Raw genomic sequence first — 22,524 nt, 5'->3', positions numbered from 1 at the left:
GAAATAAAAAATTGATGGGAAATCTCTTCCTTATAGTAGTATGCCAGCTAATGAAAGTAGAAAGGATAATGGAAATAGAAAGATACCATTTGGCAACCACCGTTATTGGTGGTAGATTCAGACAGGAGTCATACATGGATACTTAGCCTGTACATGGAGGTTTGATGAGGAACAAGATACTGGCATGGTCTCAGAGTATTGTACCACAGAACACTTACCAATTACAAAAGGAAAAATGGTGTCGCAACAGTAGAGAAACCTGGCTGATACAAACATAACTAGGTGATGTGGCATGCGGGATCTTAGTTCCCCGACCAGGGATCAAATCAGTGCCCCCTGCATTGGGAGCACGAAGTCCTAACCACTGGACTGCGTGCTCCCAATGCAGGGGGCACTGATTTGACCTTAACTAGGTGATTAAAGTTAACATTACATTACAGGGGGTAGGACAGGTTGACAACATGTACTTTCTGATGCAGTTCACTAAAATGAGTTCAACATCATTTTTGTGTAATCCCTGCCAAGAAAGTATGGCCTGAGTCTGGACATGAGGAAACACTGGATGGACCCAAAATGAAGAATATGTTACCGAATGAAAGGCCTGTACTATCTATTGAAGATGCGAAAGACTGAGGAACTGTTCCAGATTAAGGGAGATTAAGAGACATGACTGCTAAATGCAACATGTCAGCCTGGATTGTATCCTGGACCAGAAAAGAGACATTGTTGAGACAGTTGGCAAAATTTGCATGGGGACTTGATGAAAGTATTGTCATTGTTGATTTCTTGATTTGGATAGTTATATTGTGGTTATACTGGAGAGTAGCCTTGTTTTTGGAAAATACAAACAGGAGAACATCATGCCTCCAACCTCCTCTCAAATGGTTCAGAAAAAAGATTAATCATAACGGATGGAGGGCGATGAAGCAAAAATGTTGTAAAATGTCAACAACGGAGGCATCTTGGTGAGGAGGATATGGAAGTTCCTTACTATTTTGGCAACTTTTTTCTAAGTTTGAAATTATTTCAAAATAAATTACTTTTTAAGTGTGTTTACACAGTGAACATGCTTGCATTTTTAGTATCTGCCAGGTATTATACTACGGACAGCCACCTGTCATCATTTAAAAATCTCCTTTCACTAACACAACATTGTAAAGCAATTATCCTCCAATAAAGATGTTAAAATAAATAAATAAATAAAATAAAAACCTCCTTTCTGCCTGAAAAGTGCCTACTGACACACAGATAAGGACACTTCAAACTTGCAATGCTGCAAATGAAAAATATTTCTATTTTTACTTTTTTACACTGTTTTGGATATTAATGTGTTGATGTTTGGGGTCTTAAATTAGGGGAGCCCGTAGAAACTTCTGAACACTAAACTTCTGAGTAAAATTTCTGGCCCTGTAAAGGTCAGCCAGTGGTATTTGAACTGGCTCGCCAAGGGAAACAACTAATCCTAAGAGGCCTTGAAATAGTCTTCTATCCTAAACTCAAAATAAAATGCCCTCACAGGTGATAATGGTACCGAAAATAGCATTTAATTTTACTTTCAGGCTCTTAACCCACTAGGTCTACTTGATTTCCATTAATCAGCATAGAGGGAAGCCAATGGCTACCTGCCCATCTCTTAAGGCTCTAGCTTACTTGTCATGCATTCCCAGAAGCACACTGTAAGATGACTAATCATTGACTGCTTCTTCAGCACCATATGTCTCCCAATTTCAAAGGAAAAACTGTCCCAACTAGAACCAGAACAACAGATTTCCTACCTCCTGCAGCTGGAGTCGAACCTTGGTAACTGCTCGGATCCAGTGCGCTCTGGCTTGGGTAAATGGCGAAGATGCACTCTCCTTGGGAACACTTGTAACAGAGAAAAGAATGTTCCTTAAAAATCAGCCCAGGCCACAAGATGACAGTGCTCAAGGCAAAACTGCCAAATACCTAAAATTAAAAGGTTTGTTGTATTCATGCCTATACTTATCTAGTGATTCAAGCCACTAAAACAGCATAGTCCTGAATATCCAATGTGAAAAAAATTCCTAAAATGACAAGTCCTTTTAGCTTTTCATCTGTTCCCTCTCTTTCTTCCCACTTTTCCACTCACCTGATGAGGCAGCTCATTGGGACAGTCAGGGATCAGGATACCAGAAGCAATGGCAAGGACCCTAAGTCAATGACTAACATAGAAACCATGCAGAGAGGTGTGGAGTAACCCTCTCCCCCTAGCTCTCAAGATCACCAGTCTCCCTTGAGGGTTCTACATAGCATCCTTAGGGCAGAATTTTGTTCCTGCAAAGCGTTCATGCTCCACTAAGCATTTTGGAAGGCTTTCCAATTCCTAGACTACATCAAAGTGCTAAGAAAAAAGGCAGAGCCCTTGTCCTGCTATGATCTTGTTCCTTGAGCTGCCTCAGGACCACCCTCAGCGAAAGGAACAATAAATATAACAAAGTAGCTTTGAGACAGAAACACTAACGTGTATTAGAACAAATCATCATCATCTTAACTGTGGAATAGTGGTTAATTCTTGGTGATGATGCTTCTCCTCTCTCTCACTGGGGTCTACTGACAAGGCAGCAAAAAAGGACCCACCATCTAGACACATAATATATATGCTAGGCTCTGATGCCACCTAACTGGTTCAATTGTTTTAAAACATTTGTGGGCACTTCTGAAACTGGCCTGGACGTCACTTGCACAGCTAGGATCTGGGAGGACAGAGCCATTAGAGAAGGCCAGGCCCCTTCTGCTGCTCGACCAAAAACTCTACCCAGACAACAGTATCTTTAAAGTCCAAGGTCGACAAAGAGCTATCTTTCAGTGGGTCGTCAATCCAGTAAAAAAGCTGGTCCAGAACTCAGTCTCCCTGATGTCTTGTCTACTAGATGAGCCACCAGAGATGATTAAAAATCAGGAAAACAGAAAATAAGTTTCTACCTTCAAGTGGTGGAGTAGAGGCATCAACCATTCTCTAACTTTTACCACATAATCAGCATTCACTGCTCTGATCTTCCCATGACCTTGAAATTTGAGAATTTAAGTCACACCGAGCCCTTATCACTCTACCCCAGTGGTTTTCAACTAGGGACAGCTTTGCCCCTCAGGAGAAATCTGACAATATCTGGAGACATTTTTGGTTGTCACACTGAGAGTTGCTCCAGGCATCTAGTGTGCAGAGGCTAAGGATGCTACTAAAATCCTGCAATGCATACAACAGCTCCCCGTAACAAAGCATTATCTGGCTAAAAATGTCAACAGTGCTAAGAATGAGAAACCCTGCTCTGCCCCAACCTATCAGCAGTTCACTGACCAATTTAGCTCAATAAGAACAATACTCAAACTCTGTACTAAGCCTCATATGTGACTGTTAAAAGGACAAGTTTAAAGTTTTTCTCCTTATGGGTACCAACTGCTAGACATACTGCTAGGCCCCAGGGAGACAGAAGGGTGGGTTAGATCTGGCTTCTAGACCAATTCTTTAACTCTTTCCCAGTTTTGTCAGCCAGGGAAAAAACAAAACAAAAAAATAATGTTCACAAAAGAAATTTAAACATTAATCGGGTGGGAAGCCTATTTCATTCAAAGCAGCTCCTCTGAATGAAATGACCTGCAAGGCTCAGGTCAGTTCCAGACTCAAAGGCTGTCATACGTGGGGTCAACTAGTGAGCCAAGAACTGCAGACTCTAGAAGGCCTGGTACACTGCAGTTAAAATGTTCTTCAGAGATCCTCAAAATACATTGGAAATTACACCAAAAAGCAAAGGAAGCAGTGCAGAGCTAAGCCTCAGTATCCTGATCACAACCACACCCGGCTGCAGGGAAACAAACAAAAAGCAACTGCATTCTGTTCAACAATACCATAGGGCAGGTACTGAGGAAACCATGTGAGCTCCTCAAGGTAGCCATCACCTACCTCTCCTGGGGGCCTAGGATGTGGTCTCTGTGTAGCACCAGATCTGGGGGTGGAGGGGTTGTAGCATCTTCTTTCGTCTCCTTGGGTTCACATGCTCCTCCCTTCTCCTCTTCACGTGCCACCTCCAAGGCTTTCTCTTGTTCTCCAAAACCTACTTGGCTGTCTCTGGAGAAGCTGCCGGAGCTGTGGCAGGAATGAATCAAGTCCCTCTCCCGACGGTCATCGTCTTGTTCGTGACACTGGTCTAGTTCACTCAGCTGAGAGCTTCCTTGACTCACATTACAGGAGGAGCCATACCTACTACTGCTGGTGGGGCTGTGAGAATGAGAGGAAGACACATCAGTAAATACATACAAACTAAGGACCAGAACAAAGTAATGGATAAATCCAGGAAATAATGATTCTATCAGTGGCAAGGATCACAAACAGGAGGTTCCTGGGAAGAGAGGACCAAAGTTCACAATCTAGAAGAACTAGTCTCTGTTCAGCAAAATCACGACAGGAAAAATAACACAACATGCTGGGTTCTCCAATAGCACTTAACCTCAACCCTGCAGTTGACTTTGAAGAATTCTTTATCTTAACATGCTATTTTGTAAGTAGGATTAAGAATTATTAAAATAGTCTGTTTATGCCTAAAATTCTCTACTCAGACTTCTTAAAAAACTTGTCCAGTGGCTGTGATTAAAGTTTTCTAATTTCCACAGAATAAAATGGATGGATGAACTCTACTCCCTTTTTCTACTACCTATTAAATTGAGATCCCCTTTTCTTCCTCTCCAATTGTAAATGTAAATGTGTGTTCCTCAGAATGAGCAAAGGAGAGTGAACATGTTCCTTCAATTATCTCTCAGCCATCTGTATGAGGTAAGGGAAGCCACTGGGAAATGGAGGCTAGGACCAAGAAATTCCTCAGGGGAATGGTCTCATCAACATGGATGTTACAGTGGTATCCCTGGCAGCACAGCGAGTGTCCCAAAGATGAACCTGCCCATCTATAACTGAGTTGCTCTCAGGACATGGCTCAGTTTTGGGCAAAGTGGACACAGTCCAACTCCAAGATCTGAGTCAGGGCCATATTAATGCATTTCTGTACCTGAAGAGAGGCCAGCCTAACCCTCTCTCAACCACCTGAATTCCCATACCCAGAAAGGAAATTTGTTCCCCTGGTATAAGAGGCAGCAGCTATAGCAAATGTGGCAGTGAATTGTGACCAGAAAGAATACTATTCAAAGTTACTCCCTTAAGCCGTATACTGAATTTGGGGGATTCAGTCCTATTCAAAATGGAGGGACTTGGGGATGATCTATCAATACAAGATCTATCCTAGCCCATTTGGATAGTTCCATCCCAAGTCAGAGGCCCTTCGTTTTACTTCTGGTATTCTGCTGGAAAGCCTCCGTGCAAAAGGACAAGGAATTTCCTTGCCAAAAAGTCAAGCTTTAACTAAAGGGCTTATGTTTACTCTTGGCCAAATGAAGATAAATCATTATTGTTTTCCAGTGATATTTTCCCTATGATTCCTCCCAATTATCTGGTATTTCCAGGCTGATTTATGATTCTTCATCCCATGCAGGATAGGTACCAAGCCACTGTTCTGAGTAGTTCCCAGCACACATATACACATGAACATGTGTGCGCACATACTCACATAACCTCCAAAGTACTTGACCAGCCTCTTTGGACTGGTTTGGGCCAGCGTTCAAGGCAGCATTCTTAAAATGCCCTGTATGGTGCTTCTTCTTAGGGGAAATAATAGTATCCTTTGCAGGTGGACCCTGCACAATGATCCAGACTGAATAACTACAGCAAACGATAGCCCTGAGCTCCTGTGAGACTGTACTGAAAGCACTTATCAGACACCAGTCTCATGGGTAGTAAAATGCAGAGACTGGAAGAAGCTGTGCAAATCCATATGGAATATATATAGTATAGATTATTCCAAGCCATCCTTTGCATTTTGTATTTTACTTAATACCCTCATTGCCACTGGAGAAAGCATCTTAGAAGACTTGGAAAAGCAAAGCAAAGTAGGTCTCTCCTAGCTATTACAGATATAAGTGCCAAAGGTCCAAGGAAGCATTCTAGCCTATCATGTGGTTGTAATTAATATATGCCACTCAGTGACTTGCTGCCTCTTCTTGCCCTCCCTCCTCCATTCTGCATTATTCAAGGCAGAGCAAACCAGAGTGAGTAAATCTCACGACCTAGTCTTCCCTTTAAGCAGGAAGCTCCTTGTTCCAATAAATGAATTACATTTGGCAGAGAGAAGAGAAGATGACAATATCCACCTATTACTTCTTCTTACTTAACCTCTAATTAACATGAAGCTCAGGTGCTGGGAAAGACACAGGAAGGATAAAAAGCAGGCTATGATTAAGCTACCACTAAGTCACTGCATCATAAATGGTCAATTCTTTAAAATCATTTATGATGCTTTAGTTGAGAACAGGCCTTTTGCTGGTCTTTGGTTCCTTGATGTCATGTAGAGCAACTGGCTGCTGTACATTTGAATCAGAGTCAATGCTAGCAGGCGCTGTCTCCTCTTCATGTGTTTCTGGCTGGTGAAGTAGCTCAGAGACAGTGCAGTGTTCTTCCTCATGACTCTCTGAAGGACAGGTGGGGTCAGAGAGGTTATCTTTGGTACCCCCGTGTTCTCCAGATGCTGGGATTTCCTGATGGTTTTCCACTTCTCCAGGCCCTGAAAGCTCATGAGCACATATACTTGGCCTGGTCTCCAGCTGCCCAGAGGTTCCAGAGGGCTGAGTCAAAACCTTAGCTGGCTCAGCACTGGCCCCAGACACTTGAGAAGACTCCAAAGTTTTGTCAGCCTCACTGAATTTAAGATCCTGATCACTGCTGATAACCATAACTGGAGAGGAGGATTCTGCAGGCATTTGTTCAGGGTCCCATTTGTTCTGTTTCGGCCACGGGAATGAAAGATCCAGCTTCTTTCCAAACCTTAGTTTTGAATCACTTGCCACTGCACTACTCCCTTTCCCCTCATTACCTCCCTCAAATAGAGTTGACAACTTCTTAAAACTGGACATTAAACCAGTCTCTGCTGCTCTATTGCCAGAGAAGGAAGGCGAGGAAAAGAAAGAGCTCAGTGGTTTCCGATAGTCAGTAGCAGAGGATGGGAAATGGAGTTTTGGCCAATTGATCACGTTTGGGATTTCAAAATGAGGACTTGGCTGCTCCGTTTCCTTGGGGACTGCGGGTGGACCTTTCTGGGCATCAAGTATCCCATAGTTTTCTTTGGCAGAAAGCACAGGTTCCTCCAACGGACAGTGAGAAAGGTACCCTTGGGTTTCCAGTGTGGCACTCTGGCCAACACTTGCCTCACTGAACACTGTAGTATTGGTTTCTAGTGAATTGGTTGCCTGTAGCTCTAAGAAGTCTCGGTTTGTGGAGGCAGATTGCATATCTGGCTCTGGCTCAAGAGGAAGAGGTAGGTGAATTGGAGGAGGAAGCTCTTTGGCAATCCAGGTAGGTTCTGGATGCAACTGTGCTGGCAATGAGATATGCTCTGCTTCCAATGATGCCTCTGTGTCTGTACCCTGCAACATCCCCATGTCTCCTTCATCACTCAGAGACAATACTCCTTGCCCAGTATCGTCCCCTGAGACAGAAGATGCAGCCTCAATTGTTTCAGAACATTGGGGTTCCGGAATATTGTCAGGAATATTATTGTTTTCCATTTCAGTTGTTAGGTTAGGATCATCCGTCAAGGTCTCCGAGTCTGACTTTGCACTAACCACAGTCATTCTACAGTCACTGACTATAGCTTCTGAATTGAGTGCTCCAAAGGTAGCTTCTTTCCACAAATTTTCGGGAGGTACTGATTCTTCAGTATGTCTGGAACCACCATTTTGAAGCAATGCAGTAACTGGAATAGATGATTCTTGTTTGTGTGTCTCTGGTTTGGGACTTTTAAAAAGTCCAAATAACTCACCTTTGAGAGGCTGAGATGATGCACCAGAAGAAAAAGAGAAAAATGAGTTTTTCTTTGGAGGTTTAGGAGAAGAGAAAAGTCCAGAGAAAGTTTTAGGAGGTTCAATTAAGGACCCAGAGAAAGATTTCACTTTGGTCACAAACCCTGAAAGCATTTCTACTGAAGAGTCCAACACTGATTTGTCTTCCACTTTATCTGCATCTTGACTCTGGAGGTGACCTGTACATCCTGGCTCCACAGAGGAAGAAGCTGGCTCCAGGATCTGTGTTAAGACCTCATCAGGGGCCTTTTCTAAGGGCAAGTTCAGTGGGTCACTAGTAAATCTTTCACTTTGGTGGTAGGTAGTACATGTGTCAAAATGGTTGAGCTTTTCAACCAAATGGCTATCATGTGAAAAAGAGTTGGCTGGTGAGTCACTCAGAAAGGCTTCCTGTATGAAAGCCTCTTCTTCATGGGGAGATACCTCAAGGGTCTCTGGACCAATGAGCAGTGTTTCAGACTGTGCCTGAAATTGTGGTGAATGAGGAACAATGTCTTTTTGTGACTGACTTACCTGGAAATCTTTTAAAGATGTCCCTGGTCCATTACTGGAACCTAGTTTTCCTGGATAGTCATTTTCTACATTGAGCTCATCTGCAAGGGAGATAACCTTAGTGGTGTTGCTAATGGAAACACAAGGAGCCATTTGCTGTTCATGAACCACCTCCTGGACTATGCTACCTCTATTGTCATTAGAATCTTCTCTAGTCATTGTATCACTCATGTCTACAAAAACACTTGGCTTCTTACAGGGCTGGGAAGTCACTGGAGCAACAGCGGAAAGGCTGTGTTTTTCCCCAGGAGTCTGCTGCTTTTCATCCAGAAAGGACAAGTTGAAGAAACTGAAAGAGCTATTAAGAGAGGCATGCTTCTTGCTGCCTGAGTTAGCAGTGGAAAAAAAGGAAGGAAGTGTGAATAGCCCTTCTCCTTGAGATGTGGTTCTTGGTAGAGTAGTAAAGGCTCTGTTCTCAGATTTTTCGGATCCAGTCAGGAAAGAAAATATACTCTTTCTGGTTGGTAATTCTGGTTGGGATGGAGATGTTGTGGCAGTTGAAAAACTCTGGTCTTTGTCAGAAAAATGATCTTGTTCATTTGAATTTCTTCTGCTCAGAATATCTAATGATATTTTATCACTTCTTGGAACTTCTGTCACTGTAGACACACCACTAGTCTCTACTGAAGAATCTCTGGAGGATTCTTTGAGACAACCTGTTGAGAAAGATGAATTTGGTGACTGGTGGAGTTGGTGGTCTCTGGAGGGTGCCTCTTCGTCAGTCAAATGATCACCCTGGATCTCCCTAATTGATGGTTCCTTTAGCTCACTGTCATCAATAGTAGTCTGCTTGTTCAGATTTCTAACTCGAACCTTCCCTTTAGAGGAAACTGGTGCAGCAGGAAAGTTCCCAACATCCTGTTTAGTTAGATGTGCAGGATTAGGACTTGACTTGACCTCATCCTTATTAGTCACTGAAGAAACAGACATATTTTCAGTTGTCTGTTTAGGAGATACATTGGTTTTAAAGAAATCCCCAAGGGAACCAAAAACACTTGAAACACCAGGAGATTCATTCTTTTCCTTAGATGATATCTTTCTATTTTTATCACCATTCTTTTCTAAATTTGGTGATCCTTCTTTATTCACCTGGGTTTTAAAGAAGTTCAAAAATCGAGATTCCTGTTTCTCGTTTGCTACTGCACTTACTGAAGAGTCTTCTCCCCGACCAATGAGTTTCAGTGCACTTTTAAATAATGTTCTCTCAGACTCTTTGGAAGACTGGTCCTGAGGAGGCTCACAATTCTTGCATTCATCCCTACTAAACTGTGATACAAGAGGAATTGAAACAGAATCAGCTGTAATCATCTTGTCATCTTCTATATCTGATTGAGCCTGAGAAGTTGTTTGGTTTACCTGGAAAACAGATTTTAACAAACTTTGTTTTTTCACATGAACGCTTTTATTTAAAGGGAATTCTTTCTTCATATTTTTAGTAAATTCTGGTCGCTGAACATTGGATACCATTTGTCTCTCTGAATCCTTCTTGAGAAGACTTTCTTCCTCATTTTGGGAGTTACTCTCTAGTTGCTTACTCAAGATTAATGACTGAAGACCATCATTTGTGATCTCTGCTAAGTTTGACTGCTGATCTATTTTCTGCATGGCTGAAGACTCTAAGGATTCATTCTTATCAAAATTCAAAGTACTTCCAGTTGAAGCACCCAAAGCAGAAAATGACAAAGTCACTTTGTTCAATGATGACATCTCTTCTGTTTGCTGTGGGATGTTAGTCTTATTTTCAGGATGAATCAAAGAGGCAGCTTCTTCAGAAGAAGACTGGATCCACTGGAAACTGGAAAGGTTAACTGATGAATCCTTCGCTAGAGTCTGATTCTTATCTCCCTTTATAATTTGATTTTTATTTAAGACATGATTACCAATCATTTGGGGCTGATTTCTGAAATCCAATGTACACTCAGAGTCTTCAGAACCACCCAGCCTTTCTTTAAAAGATACAAAATCTCCTTTTGACTTTTGAGGAGTATAGCCTGAAAAATCTAATGGTTGATCCCTTTGGCCATAACTTGACTTTTCAAGTACTTGTGAAAACATTCCCAAATTTAGATACATTGGTCCCTCACTTCTTGGCAAAACAACAGATAAATCAAGAGGGTCATCAATTGGTTCCTCTTCAACATACCACAGTAATTCGTCTTCCCTGTCAAGTACTTTAAAACTGTAAGCAGGAATAGTGCTATCATCTAATGTAATACTTGATAGATCATTTGTCTGTAAGTCACAATTCAAATACTCTTCATAAGAACAATCAGGTATAAATAAATATGCATACTGCCCAGTAGAATCAGTAAGGAAAGAATAGATATATTGACCATCGTGGAACATAAAATATCCATAATCTCCATCCTCTGATGGCCACCACACTCCATTTTCAAGACATGACAACCATTCCTGGTATTCATAACCAACACTTGAATAAACAAAGTTTTCATCCATTCTTAATGAGTCTAGATCAACTACGGGGCATGTACTCTTCTCATAACCTGAAGAACAACTTAAGTCAATGGGCAATTCTTCTAGTGCCTTCTTAGTCTCATTAATTGCAAGATAACAAGAATTTCCATATAATGAGTTAGCTGCCCACATATCACCTCTCAATAAGTAATCTTCATTAAATGCTAACTGGTTGAATGATTCATGTGGTAAGTCACACCAAACGACACTGTTTAGATTTGTTCTCCACTCCAAGATATTTGCATTTTGATCTTTTTGGCAGAAGTTTATTGCTGGATTTTCTGAGTCAGGCCACAAGAAAACATCAGCTGATGGAAATGTATTTTGATTCAACATATAATAAACTGGCTGAAGTTTTCTGGAATTTTTAGAGAAATCTTTTATATCAGAATCCCATTCATAAGAGAAAGGATTGTTCATCTCTTCAAAAGCCTGATAGTGGTTTGATTGACTAAGAATGTTAGTATTTAGCATAGGTGAATTTAACTTGTTAGAATTTTCATGTAGTTTTGCCTCAAGAGCATGCTGTGGTGTCTGCCTCTTAGCCAAAGATTTCTCTAATAGGTCCTGCTGAGCAGTTGGAGTGCAGTGAAGAACACTGTTCTCAGAAGAGGGGAAATTCTTTTCACTTTGCTGGTTTTTCCATGTAGGAGGGCAATAATGGTTATCAACCCAAGCATCAGATAATGATATGTTTTCTTTAGGTAAAGATAAGCAGCTTTTTATGAAGCCAGAAATTTCCTGTTTTTCATGGTTCCTCTGGTTCTCAAAAGTCACACATGAAGTAACAGGGATCTCATCCAAGGATAAATGCTTTTTTCCATTCAAATCCTTTAGGTCACCTAAAGACATGGACTTTGCTTCATCTGGCTTACAATCAGTCATACTGCTATTTGATATCAAGTTAAATATTCCAGAGAATAAGCTCAGTGTATTATTCCTGTGAGGAGAGTCATCTTTCTTCACATTTAATTCTTGTTGACTAGACAAGTTTTCAAGAGAAGAAAACCTGTTAAACAAGCCAGAAAGGAGGCCTCTTTGGGTTCTTTTCTTGGAAGCTTTATCTACAAGTTTGTCATCACTCATTTCATCAACCAAGGTGGGTTTCGAAATGGTAGAAGTAAACGCTAATGAAGAGTCTGGTACTGTTGAGGATGTCACTTGTGTAAAATTCTTACTTTCTCCTAAAGAATCTGAAGGTATATGCTCTTTGGACACAACTCCAGGAATGTTTAAGGTATCTCTTTCACAGTTCTCTATTGCTGTGTGGTCACTTGAGTGTAATTCCTCTATACTCCCAAATTTCCCAAGATCATTATTAATATTTGGAGCCGAATCAGACTTTATTTTATTAAGTGTGACATCTTCAGGAGTATTTATTTGGTCACTGTTATTAGATGTCTTTATATCACCAAATTTCCCTAGATTACTATGAATATTTGGAACTGAACTAGATTTTAGTGAACTAAGTTTGGCATTTGCATGGCAGTTTCTTTGGATCTCTTCATCAGTGGTTACTGCTGAGCCATGAAAACTCTGGTCATTGACAGTTTTATGGCTGTCAGTGAAAGAAAATTTAAACAAAGAGAGCATGCTTCCTTTCTCTCTTACATCCTGCTGCTTTTCAGAATGACTAAGAACTTTGAAAATTGGAATATCTAATTTTCCACTAAAGGAAAAGGAATGCCCACCTTTCTTAGGGCCCCTTTCCCATCCATCTTCCTCCAACTGGTGAATTTTCATAGAGTCTGACAAAGTCTCCTTTGAATAGGTCTCAGGAGAAGTGAGCAAAAACTGGCTAAAGGATTTTCTGAGTGGCTCAAGGAAATCATCATCACCAGTAATTTTGTCCCCCTCTAATGGATTTGAAGATGGCTCTTTATTTGCAGTTCTGCTGTCAGCTTCACAATGATGTCCTAAAGTATCTTTGGCACATATTTTTCGTTGATCTGGTAACAGAGACAGATCTGTACAGGGTTCTCTTTCCAACGGACTCGCAACATCATCTTTCTTATTTGCAGAATGAGCTAAGTTAGAATGTTCAATGGCTGCTTGGGAAGACAACAAATCCTCACTTAGGGGCATTTGGTAGTGAGGAGTTTCTCTATCACTCCTATCCAAAGTGACAATGCTACTGTCATTGCCAAGGGTATCTTCCCTTTGATTTGACTCTGAACCACATGCAACAAAGTTTTCCTTTCTCGTTGGCTTGCTCTGGTCATCATCTTTTTTGGTTTCATCCTTTTCCAAAAAGATTTTTAATGGATTTAGCATGCTGCAAACAGACTTTATAACTGAACTCTGACTCTGTGAAGCAGAGTCCCTTCCAATAGTTTCTGTTGGATCCTGAAAGTTTAAACTTCCAGTTTTACTGCCCATGTGCTCATTTTCAGAGGTTTTGTCATGTTTGCCAACGTCCTTATTGTCAACTGTTTGAGAAGATAATGGAGAAGGAGATTGTATGAAAAGATCCTTCTCTGATACTGACTTGGCTCTGGGTCTAGATGGTGAATTAATCGCCTCTGTCTGATTAAGAGTTTCTGTTTTCTCTGGAACTAAATAAACCAGCTTTTCCACAGAGGTTGTTAGATGCTTTGTGCCTGAACCCACCTTTTCTGTGAGTGAACTGAATAAAGAACCAACAGCACATTTTACTCCATTCAGTTCAGGGAAAGAGATGGCTTTGTCCTTGTCATTCTTGACAATGTTTAAAGATGGTATTCGATCCGCTGGCATTTTCTGTTCTGCATTATTAACAGTGCTATTGTGTTTAAGTGTTTTTTTAGTTTTTGAAAGGGAGCCAAATCTATTAATCTCCTCTTCCTTCTCTGCTAAATATTCTGACACTGTTTCTACCAAACACTGAAGCTCATCCATTGTATCAATATAGTCCTCCTTGGGTTCCTCAATAGAGGAAGGGGTCATCTCTTCCATGGGGCACCCAGACAGATTTCCAAGTGTGTCTGTAGCACAATTCATCCTTTGTGATGTGAATGCAGGATTTGCTCCATAATATTCTTCTGGATAACCTCCAATATGATGGACATTGGATGGATGACATGTTGGTGACAGTAAATCTTCCTGCTTATCAGAAACGGGGGAACCCAGAAGTTCATCAGAAGTACTGCTGGCAGAATCTTCAAGAATATCTAATGGAGTGAAATTAGTGACATGCTGGTTTAAGCCAGATGCCTTTTCACAGTCCTTAGAACAACCAGGAAGATCATAATCATGACTTTCCAAGTTAGTGGTCCACATGCCACTCTTAACCACAAATCCATTTTTGTAGGGACGCAAAACTGGGTAATTTTGTTCCTTCTTCTCAACGTGGCAAAGGTCACAATTTTCAGTGTTAGGATATGTACTTTTCAAGTTAGTCTTAGTTCCTGATTTATCATCATATTGGCTTTTTTCACTGTCTTCAAAATGACTATATAAGGGTGTCTTTTTCCTTCTCCTATCTATTGTATCATATTTCTGAGGATATCTAGAGAAAGTAGATGTTTCAAACTTAAGGTCATAATTAAAGGCAGTAGAGAATTCTGTCTCTTGGCTTTGAGATGGTATCTTTTTCCAATTCTTATACTTTGGTTGTATTTGTTGGCTGTAATATTTATCAGTTTTTGAAAGAGTTCTCACTTCTTTTACCCCTTCGTCCTTTAAGTTTATGTTACTGTTTTCTAGAGCTTCTTGTGACATCTTCCCCTCTATCTCCTCATATATACCTTCTTGCTCTTCATAGTCAACATCAGAGAAATATGAAATAATCCTAATTTTGTCATTTTGAACCTGTAAGCCTTGTCTGATGTAAAGAGATAAAAATGGAAGAATAGTAAGGCAAGAAAAAAAGGAAAAACAGGGAAAAGGAAGAAAAATTATAAGATTTAGTACATATTCAATGAGAAAACTAAAATTAATAAAATTATCAATTTGATAAAACCATTCAGACTGAAAAGATAAGATAAGGAAATCCACATATTCTTAAATCAGTATTATAGCAATGTAGTCAAAAAGTTTTTCCACATTAGAAAAAGAATACCTATAACAACTTTAAAATACTTCACTTGCTACCATTAACTATTTAGGATCCTTTTGTTTTCTAAGAAAGAAAGAAACAAACAAAATGAACATATTCCATCAATATTTAGAATATATTTACAATGCCAAAGTTTAGAACTGTTATATATTCCATGAAAATATATCAAGGGATTTCAAGAAATCTAAATTTGTTGATGAATTTGGATCTGAAAAGCCGCCAAGCTGTTAACTTGCTGAAGGTTGTATTTTAGGCAGTACAGCCAAGAATATAGTCAAACATACTACTTTTAAAAAGAAAAATATGTATAAAAGATAATAAAACTAATCTTTGACTACCATAAGTCAAACCCTGTTATACTACCACAAAGAGAAAATTATTTAAAGCATCATAATTTGTCGTTTGTGAAATCTAAAGGCTATATGTATTGAGGATCACAGTGAAATGAAAACCTTTCCCTATACTGATTACAGAATCAGAAGCTACACGCCCAACTTAAGTCAGTGAATACAGAAGACAGCCAACCTTACTTTCACTGAAGTTAGAGACTGCCTATTTCCTGGGTACTGAGGTGGGGATGGAGAGAGGGCCTGTAGACTCAGAGCTTGTCAGCTCAATGTGTTCTTTTATAGATCTAACAGCCATTAGCATTTATTTAGGAAACAGAAACAACATCAAAGTGGTCACTTAGTCACTAAAAATCGTCAAGAGTGAGAAACAGAATACTGACACAATCTCAGGTATCATCCCAGAGGCCCTTAATTACAAAAAGAAAGGTAACTTTACATTGGAGAAATCTAGTATGTATACCAGATTAACCAAGAGATCAAACTAAACGTCAACAATAATGAGACAAGGTAAAATGTGACTGCTGAGGCACTGTGAAGGAAACATCTATGCAGTGTTTTTTGCCAAAAATGTTTAACCTGATTCTAAACATGAAAAAACAATCAGATCAAACCAAATTAAGAGGCATTCTCAAAACTGGTTGGGACTCTTCAAAAAATGTTAGTGCCTCAAAAGACAAAAAGAAAAAAAAAAAAGTATTGGAATTTTATTAGGTTATAGGAGACTACAGAAACAGGGAAATTACATGTAATGTACCATAATCCTTAATTGGATCCTGCATCAAAAAGGAAAAAATATATATAAAGAACATTATTGGGACAACTGGAAAAATTTAAATATGGTCTATATGTTAAATAATATCATTGTATTGTCAAATTTCTTGAGTGTGATCATAATATTAAGGTTATGTAAGAGAAAGTCCTCTTTCTTAGGAGTTACATGCTGAAGTACCTCCTGGTAAAGTAACATGGTATCTGCAACTTACTTTCAAATGGTTCAGAAATAAAAAATGTATGTGTGGGACTTCCCTGGAGGTCCAGTGGTTAGGACTCTGTGCTTTCACTGCTGAGGGCCCAGGTTCAAGCCCTGGTTGGGGAACTAAGATCCCACAAGCTATGTGATGCAGCCAAAAAAAGAAAATGTGTGTGTATATAAACATATATTAGAGAGAATGAGATAAAGTAAATGTAACAGAATGTTAATACAACTGGCAAATCTAGGCAACATGAATATGTGTGTTCATTGTACCGTTTCTCTAAATTTTAAGTCTGATTTTTTTAAAGTTGGGTGAAGAGTAGGGAGCATATATGTATGTATTTGCTTTTATACTCATAAATATATGATGATGGTCTACGGAAGGGTAATAAGAAACAAGGGTGGTAAGAGAACTAGGAGACAGGAAGGTGATGCAGTAGAGGAGGACAACAGGTGTGGGTGGGAAATTCCTTGCTGTATAGTACGTAGCACACCTTAATATATTTTTACATGTAAATGTTTTATGTATTTAAGAAATTAATAAAAATGTTTTTTTTTTAAGTCCAGCAAAAGTACTGAATCTGCTATAGTGAGATCATATTGGTTTTCTTCTGAAGTTCCCAGGGAAATATTTAGGTAGGAAGAATTATCCAAGCATGTAACATCTGTGAATTTCTTTTTTTAATCTTGGTGAAAGGTGTATCAAAATCACTGGCTGGGCAGAGAGGTGAGCAGGTTTTTTTCAGCCATCCACCCCAAGTGGGCCTACCCTCACCTGATGATCATAAAGAAAATTCTTACTGATGGATATGCATAAATGTGAACATATGGAAGAGGAAAAAAAAGACGGAATCTACATAAAATGGCTGCAGGTTGATCCACCATACTGCTATATTTCCTCTGTCACCTCAGGTTAAGGTACCCAAATCCTTGATGTCAGTTGCATCCTGGGACCTGCATACTAGGAAGAGAAAGTGCTTTGTTCCCAATACCCACCTGAGGGCCCGCCGCTCTGGATAATCGAGGTTGTAACTTTGCACAGAGTCATTGCAAGAGTCCCGGGAACTGCCCTGAAGCAGCAGCTGCTGTGGCAATCGCGCAGGCACAGGGAATTGGTGCACAGAAGCATTGGGCTGGGAAGTCGTATGGTAAAGAGGTGGGATGCTATTGCTGGCCTCACTGCGATAGTCACTATCTCGGTCATCAATGGCACTATCAGGATCTTCAAAAGCTGTGGAATAAGCACAGTCAGTCAAAGCACCCCAGCTTTACTTAGTTCTTCAGAATTTTTTTCTGCTTCTAACTGATGTAGCCACAAGCTTGGATCTTGAGAACAAGAGCAAGCTGAGCTGCACATGAGCCCAGTGACCTCCATCATGCAAAAAACTGTCTCAATATCCACAAGGCTCTCTCCTTATCGAATGAGATAAGACATTTGGTTCAATTTTAGTGCTGATTCTGAGAGGAGTTCCAAGTTGCCTTTTCCCAACGCAGAATTCTCTGGAATTCTGCTTCTCTAAGCTATCATAACCCTAGTAAAAATCTGCTTTTAAATGTCTTAAATAGATTCTGCCCCTGTACTATTATCAAAATGGGGCAAAAGGGGGAGAAACAGTTTTTCCATCTCTTAGAAAAGAGAAATTTTTGTTTAAAGTTAGCATGGTGTTTTCAGACTCTAAAAACACATGGTTGAATCAAATAAGCAGGTCCACCATCGGAAGCTGGTCCAAGAAATCAGGAAGGTCAAAGCCAAGACTTAGAAGTCAAGTTAAAAGTTCTAGATGCAGCTGAGAACAGCAGCAGTCTTACTGTTTTGCTGCAACATTGGGTTTTTCTAATAATTTCTGTCGAGCACCCACACCCTGGGCTCAGAATTCCCATCCCAAGCCTGGGCTGAAGAAGAGGAAAACGTGCACTGTCAATGGGGTCTTACTGACAATGCAGCCTAGTTTATCCAACAGCAGTGACTACAGTTTCATAGAATTATTTCTGCTTTTCAGGCCAGCACCTGACTAGCTACAGTTTTTTCTTGATGTTAGCTAAAATGACCACAGTTACAAATCCTGCTCCAAGCAAAAGTAAAAATATGCAATACTGTGCTTGGAAAGGGAGTTCAACCTAATAGTGTGTTGTAGTTTATTTTATATAGAAGCCATTTCTGATACCATATCCATATGTGTATAATTAATAAGGTCCCATATGTTCTTTCTTGCCAAGTTTCTATTAGGCTCACAATAAGGAAAAGGAACATTCACCATCCAAAATGGAGATACTTTTAGCAGATGATGGACTCCTCATATTAGGAATTTTTAAAAATCTTGGTAGCAATGTGGACAGTGGAAGCGTCCTAATGACCATAAATTAGGCTTTTACAAGTAGGAGATAAGAACATATATTGACACAGTGGAAACAGAAAAGAGTTAATGAACTAGAGAAAAAAATCCAGACAGAAATAATACAACCTGGGGACAAACGGAAGGTAATAGGGAAATGACCCCTTGGCTTCTACATCAGACAACTTGGTAGATAATCCCACTAAAAGAGACAGGGAACACACAACATGTGGGTTCCAGACAACACTTGGGGTTACAGCTGGGAGTAGGGGTAAGAAGATCTTACAAGCTTTTCCCACTTGAGTTTAAGGCAACATGTGAACATGAGAAAAGAAGAGAATGATCAGAACTCCAGGGGAAAAAAATCAGTATGAGAAAGAGGCTAAGCTTCAAATGGTCAGGAACAATACCAATCAAACATAGGGGGTGCAAAGTATTCTGATTACAAAGCACTCTGATCACACATTAAAAGAGAGACTTTGGAGGTACTGATTTTAGACCTTGATGTATTTGCTGTTCTGAAGACTAGAAAGGATCAAGGGACAAAAACCAGTATGCCATTCAGACTTAGTTCTTTCTGAACTCATGGAAGGGGTAAGTGTGAAGAAGTCAGCGCTGGATTATTCATGCATACAGATGAGGGGGCAGAGGCAACAAAAGAGACAAAGACAAAAGTCTATTTAAACTCTGGTAGGAGAATATGCTATTAGTTTATAATCTAGAGAACCAAGATTTAGTCTCCAAAGAAGCAGCAGTGATAGACAATCCTATTACTTATGAGTCCAGAAGAGGGTAGCTCAGCCAGAGGTAGGAGCCCAGGATCCAGAGCCAGAAACTACCTGGATAGACCCTTAGTTTCTCACTGCATCTGACCTACTACTCCTTAATAATGCTCTGCTTTATTCTGTTAAGCTAAGGGGAGGAATATTCCAAAAATTCCTAAAGGCTGACACATTTCCACACTGAAGGAATAAAGGGCAAATACTAAGAAATAAAGTGTCAGGACTTCCCTGGTGGTGCAGTGGTTGAGAATACGCCTGCTAATGCAGCGGACATGGGTTTGAGCTCTGGTCCGGGAAGATCCCACATGCCTCGGAGCAACTAAGCCCGTGCACCACAACTACTGAGCCTGCGCTCTAGAGCCTGCGAGCCACAACTACTGAGCCTGTGTGCCACAACTGCTGAAGCCCGCACACCTAGAGCCCGTGCTCCACAACAAGAGAAGCCACCACAATGAGGGGCCTGTGCACTGCAGCGAAGAAGCCCCCGCTTGCTGCGACTAGAGAAAGCCCACGTGCAGCAACGAAGACCCAACGCAGCCAAAAATAAATAAATTTATTTTAAAAAAAAGAAACAAAGTGCCTGTGGAAAGAAGAGGCCAGCAGTAGAAGAAAAGAGAGTATGAAAAGTAGGAGGGGACAGGAAAAAGGAAATACAAGGAAGTGAGGTGAGACAAAGGACATGAGCAGAAAAAGGGTAGGTCAAGGGCAACAGCCAGCTTTTCTCCCCCTATACCATCCCTAGTTTCCTCATAAAGTAAATCTACTAGCACCACCAAAGCTGATTAGAAACTAAAGAGGCAAATTAAGGAAAAGCCTTGAATGAAAGAATTGTACTTTCAGTGTAGCAGTGACAGTCTCTTACTGGCTCTACACTCTACCCCACAGTAGTATTTCACCTAGAACGGAAAACTTCTGGCTTCACTGAGAAAGAGACACTGAGTATAGGTTTGGTTACTCAGCTTAAGGTGGACTTGTGAGCTAGTTTGAGGGCAAAATTTGAAAAGTCCCTTGAAATTAAAAGGCTGGGAAAATTTACTCATTCAAATATTTATTGAGTACCTACCAGTGAAGGCTAAACAACACAGAAGACTCAGCATATAGAGTCAGTCTAATAGGAGAGAGAAAATATGGATACAAATACAAGGATGTATCTATCATGAGAATAGTACTAACCAAATGCTGTATGAGTTGATGGTCAGGTCATTTCCTGTTAGGGTGAACAGGGAAATCATTATGGAAGATATGACTCTGAAAGACTGGAGGGTTTTCAATAGGTGAAGATGGGGGGTGGGGGAATACCTTCTAGAATCTGGACAAAAGCAATGGCATGAGTAAAGGCCTGATGGTGGAAAGGCTATATATATTTTGGCAAAACATTTTGTAGCTCATTTAGCAGGTACATGAAAGGACAGAGACGGGAATGAGAGAAAATAAACCTGGAAGAGCAGGATGGGGAAAGTAATTTAATCTGGGGCAAACATGGGCCCCAGGCAGAAAGCAGGCACTCAAACAAAACAGAATGAAATACTGAGCAACAAGGCTCTCTAGTATGTGGTGCTCCTGGATTAAGTCCCCATCTTTAAATCCAGAATACAGGGAGAATTTTCAGAGAAGGAAACAGAATTCAAACCTTTTTTTTCTTTTTTCATGGCTTACTTTTTTCTATTTGAAAACCTTAAGTTATCTGAGCTCTATTAGGCTGCCTTTGAGTAGTTTCCTGGTGCAAATACCCAGGATTCAGATGACAGAAAGTACATACCCCATGAGAAATTCTAGTGACAGGACAAAATTTGGCCTCTCTTAGTATCTATTGGATATCTAATCATTGGGACTCAATCAACCCACCCACCTCCCCTGTCAGATAGGTAACACAGACAGTAATGTCAGCCTAGGGCTGTGAATCTTGTTGGAAAGAACTAGATGCCCACTCTCTAAGCTCAAAGTTGAACAAAGTTGGGCTTCAGCCTAGCTGGACTGCTCCAAGGAAAGTCAAACCATGTCCTCAGCCTCTTGTTCACGTCACAAAGCCAATGGCCCCTCCTAGGATGAATCTTCTCCTTCTAGTCACTGCACTCCTTAGCTAAGAGACCAAAGGAGAGAGTTTCCTCCAAAAGGTAGCTGACGGTACTACTTGGCTCTGGAGAAGAAAAATCAGGAGATCCTGTGAGGATTATAACTGAAACTTTGGTTTGAAATGAAATCTCTCTCTTTCTCTCTCTCTCTCTCACACACACACACACACACACACACACACACATACACACACATACACACAGTCTTCAGGAAACCAGCCTGAAAGGATATAACTTCCCACTGCAGGTAACTGCCTCCTGAGATTCAAGTAGGGGAAGAGGAGGGAATGGAATTATATATGCTTATATGCATGAATATCCAGCTTCATAGCCAGAGGGAGTATGTTAAAGGGTATGATCAAGAAAATTATAAGGTATTCAAATTCTTACGTACTCTGTTGGTCTCCCCAGCCCAAATAGGTCCAGTGACCTAAGAAAACCACAAGTGGTAGCAAAGAAGAAGAGCGATAGAGACAATTTTAGGACAAATTCAAAGAACATTTTCCATCCCACCAATTATTATATACCTTACCTTACTTGAGCCTACCCTACTTGTATTCCATTTATTTTTCATAACATGTAGAGGGCATATGCCTTCTACCAAGCAAAGTACTCTTGCTCTCTGCAATTCACTATATAGAGAATAACAAAAAACTACTGCTTCCGGGGACTTGGGCGCTCAGAGATAGCCACTTTTTTCTGAATTGCCTATAAGTTTTTAAATAAAATCCATTAAAACACAGAAGCTTTGACAGAAGAAAACTGAAAACAATTCATACTCATTTTTCAAGATTAAAAAATTCAATATTAATTAAATTTAAATCCTATCCCACAGCCGAACTGAATTTGAGGCAACTAATGTGACAAGGAAATCACTAAAAATGGGCCTTTATCCCAAGGAACAAGGAATAATGTGGCTTCATAGTTAAGAATATGGATACAGGAATCAAAGCTAAGTTCTTCTGGCTCTGCCATGTACTAGCTATAAGATCTTGAAAAGGTCATTATAGATGTTTCCTCATCTGTAATTTGAGAAT

General features: G+C 40.2%; 1 protein-coding gene across 1 annotated transcript in view; it reads right to left on the bottom strand.

Moving 5' to 3' along the window:
- Nucleotides 1-647: 647 nt before the first annotated feature.
- LOC136125081 (uncharacterized) overlaps nt 648-22,524 on the bottom strand; it is a 110,339-nt gene continuing 88,462 nt past the window's right edge. The window contains exons 8-12 of the mRNA XM_065879909.1: nt 17,297-17,531; nt 6,374-14,428; nt 3,920-4,234; nt 1,776-1,866; nt 648-704 (exon numbers count right to left, since the gene is read on the bottom strand). Of these exons, the coding sequence (XP_065735981.1) occupies nt 648-704; nt 1,776-1,866; nt 3,920-4,234; nt 6,374-14,428; nt 17,297-17,531 (8,753 nt within the window). The remainder of the gene's footprint in view (nt 705-1,775; nt 1,867-3,919; nt 4,235-6,373; nt 14,429-17,296; nt 17,532-22,524) is intronic.

Source organism: Phocoena phocoena, chromosome 6 (genome assembly GCF_963924675.1).
Source record: "Phocoena phocoena chromosome 6, mPhoPho1.1, whole genome shotgun sequence".
NCBI classification, from domain to species: domain Eukaryota; kingdom Metazoa; phylum Chordata; class Mammalia; order Artiodactyla; family Phocoenidae; genus Phocoena; species Phocoena phocoena.
This window is presented reverse-complemented; position numbering and strand designations above follow the sequence as displayed.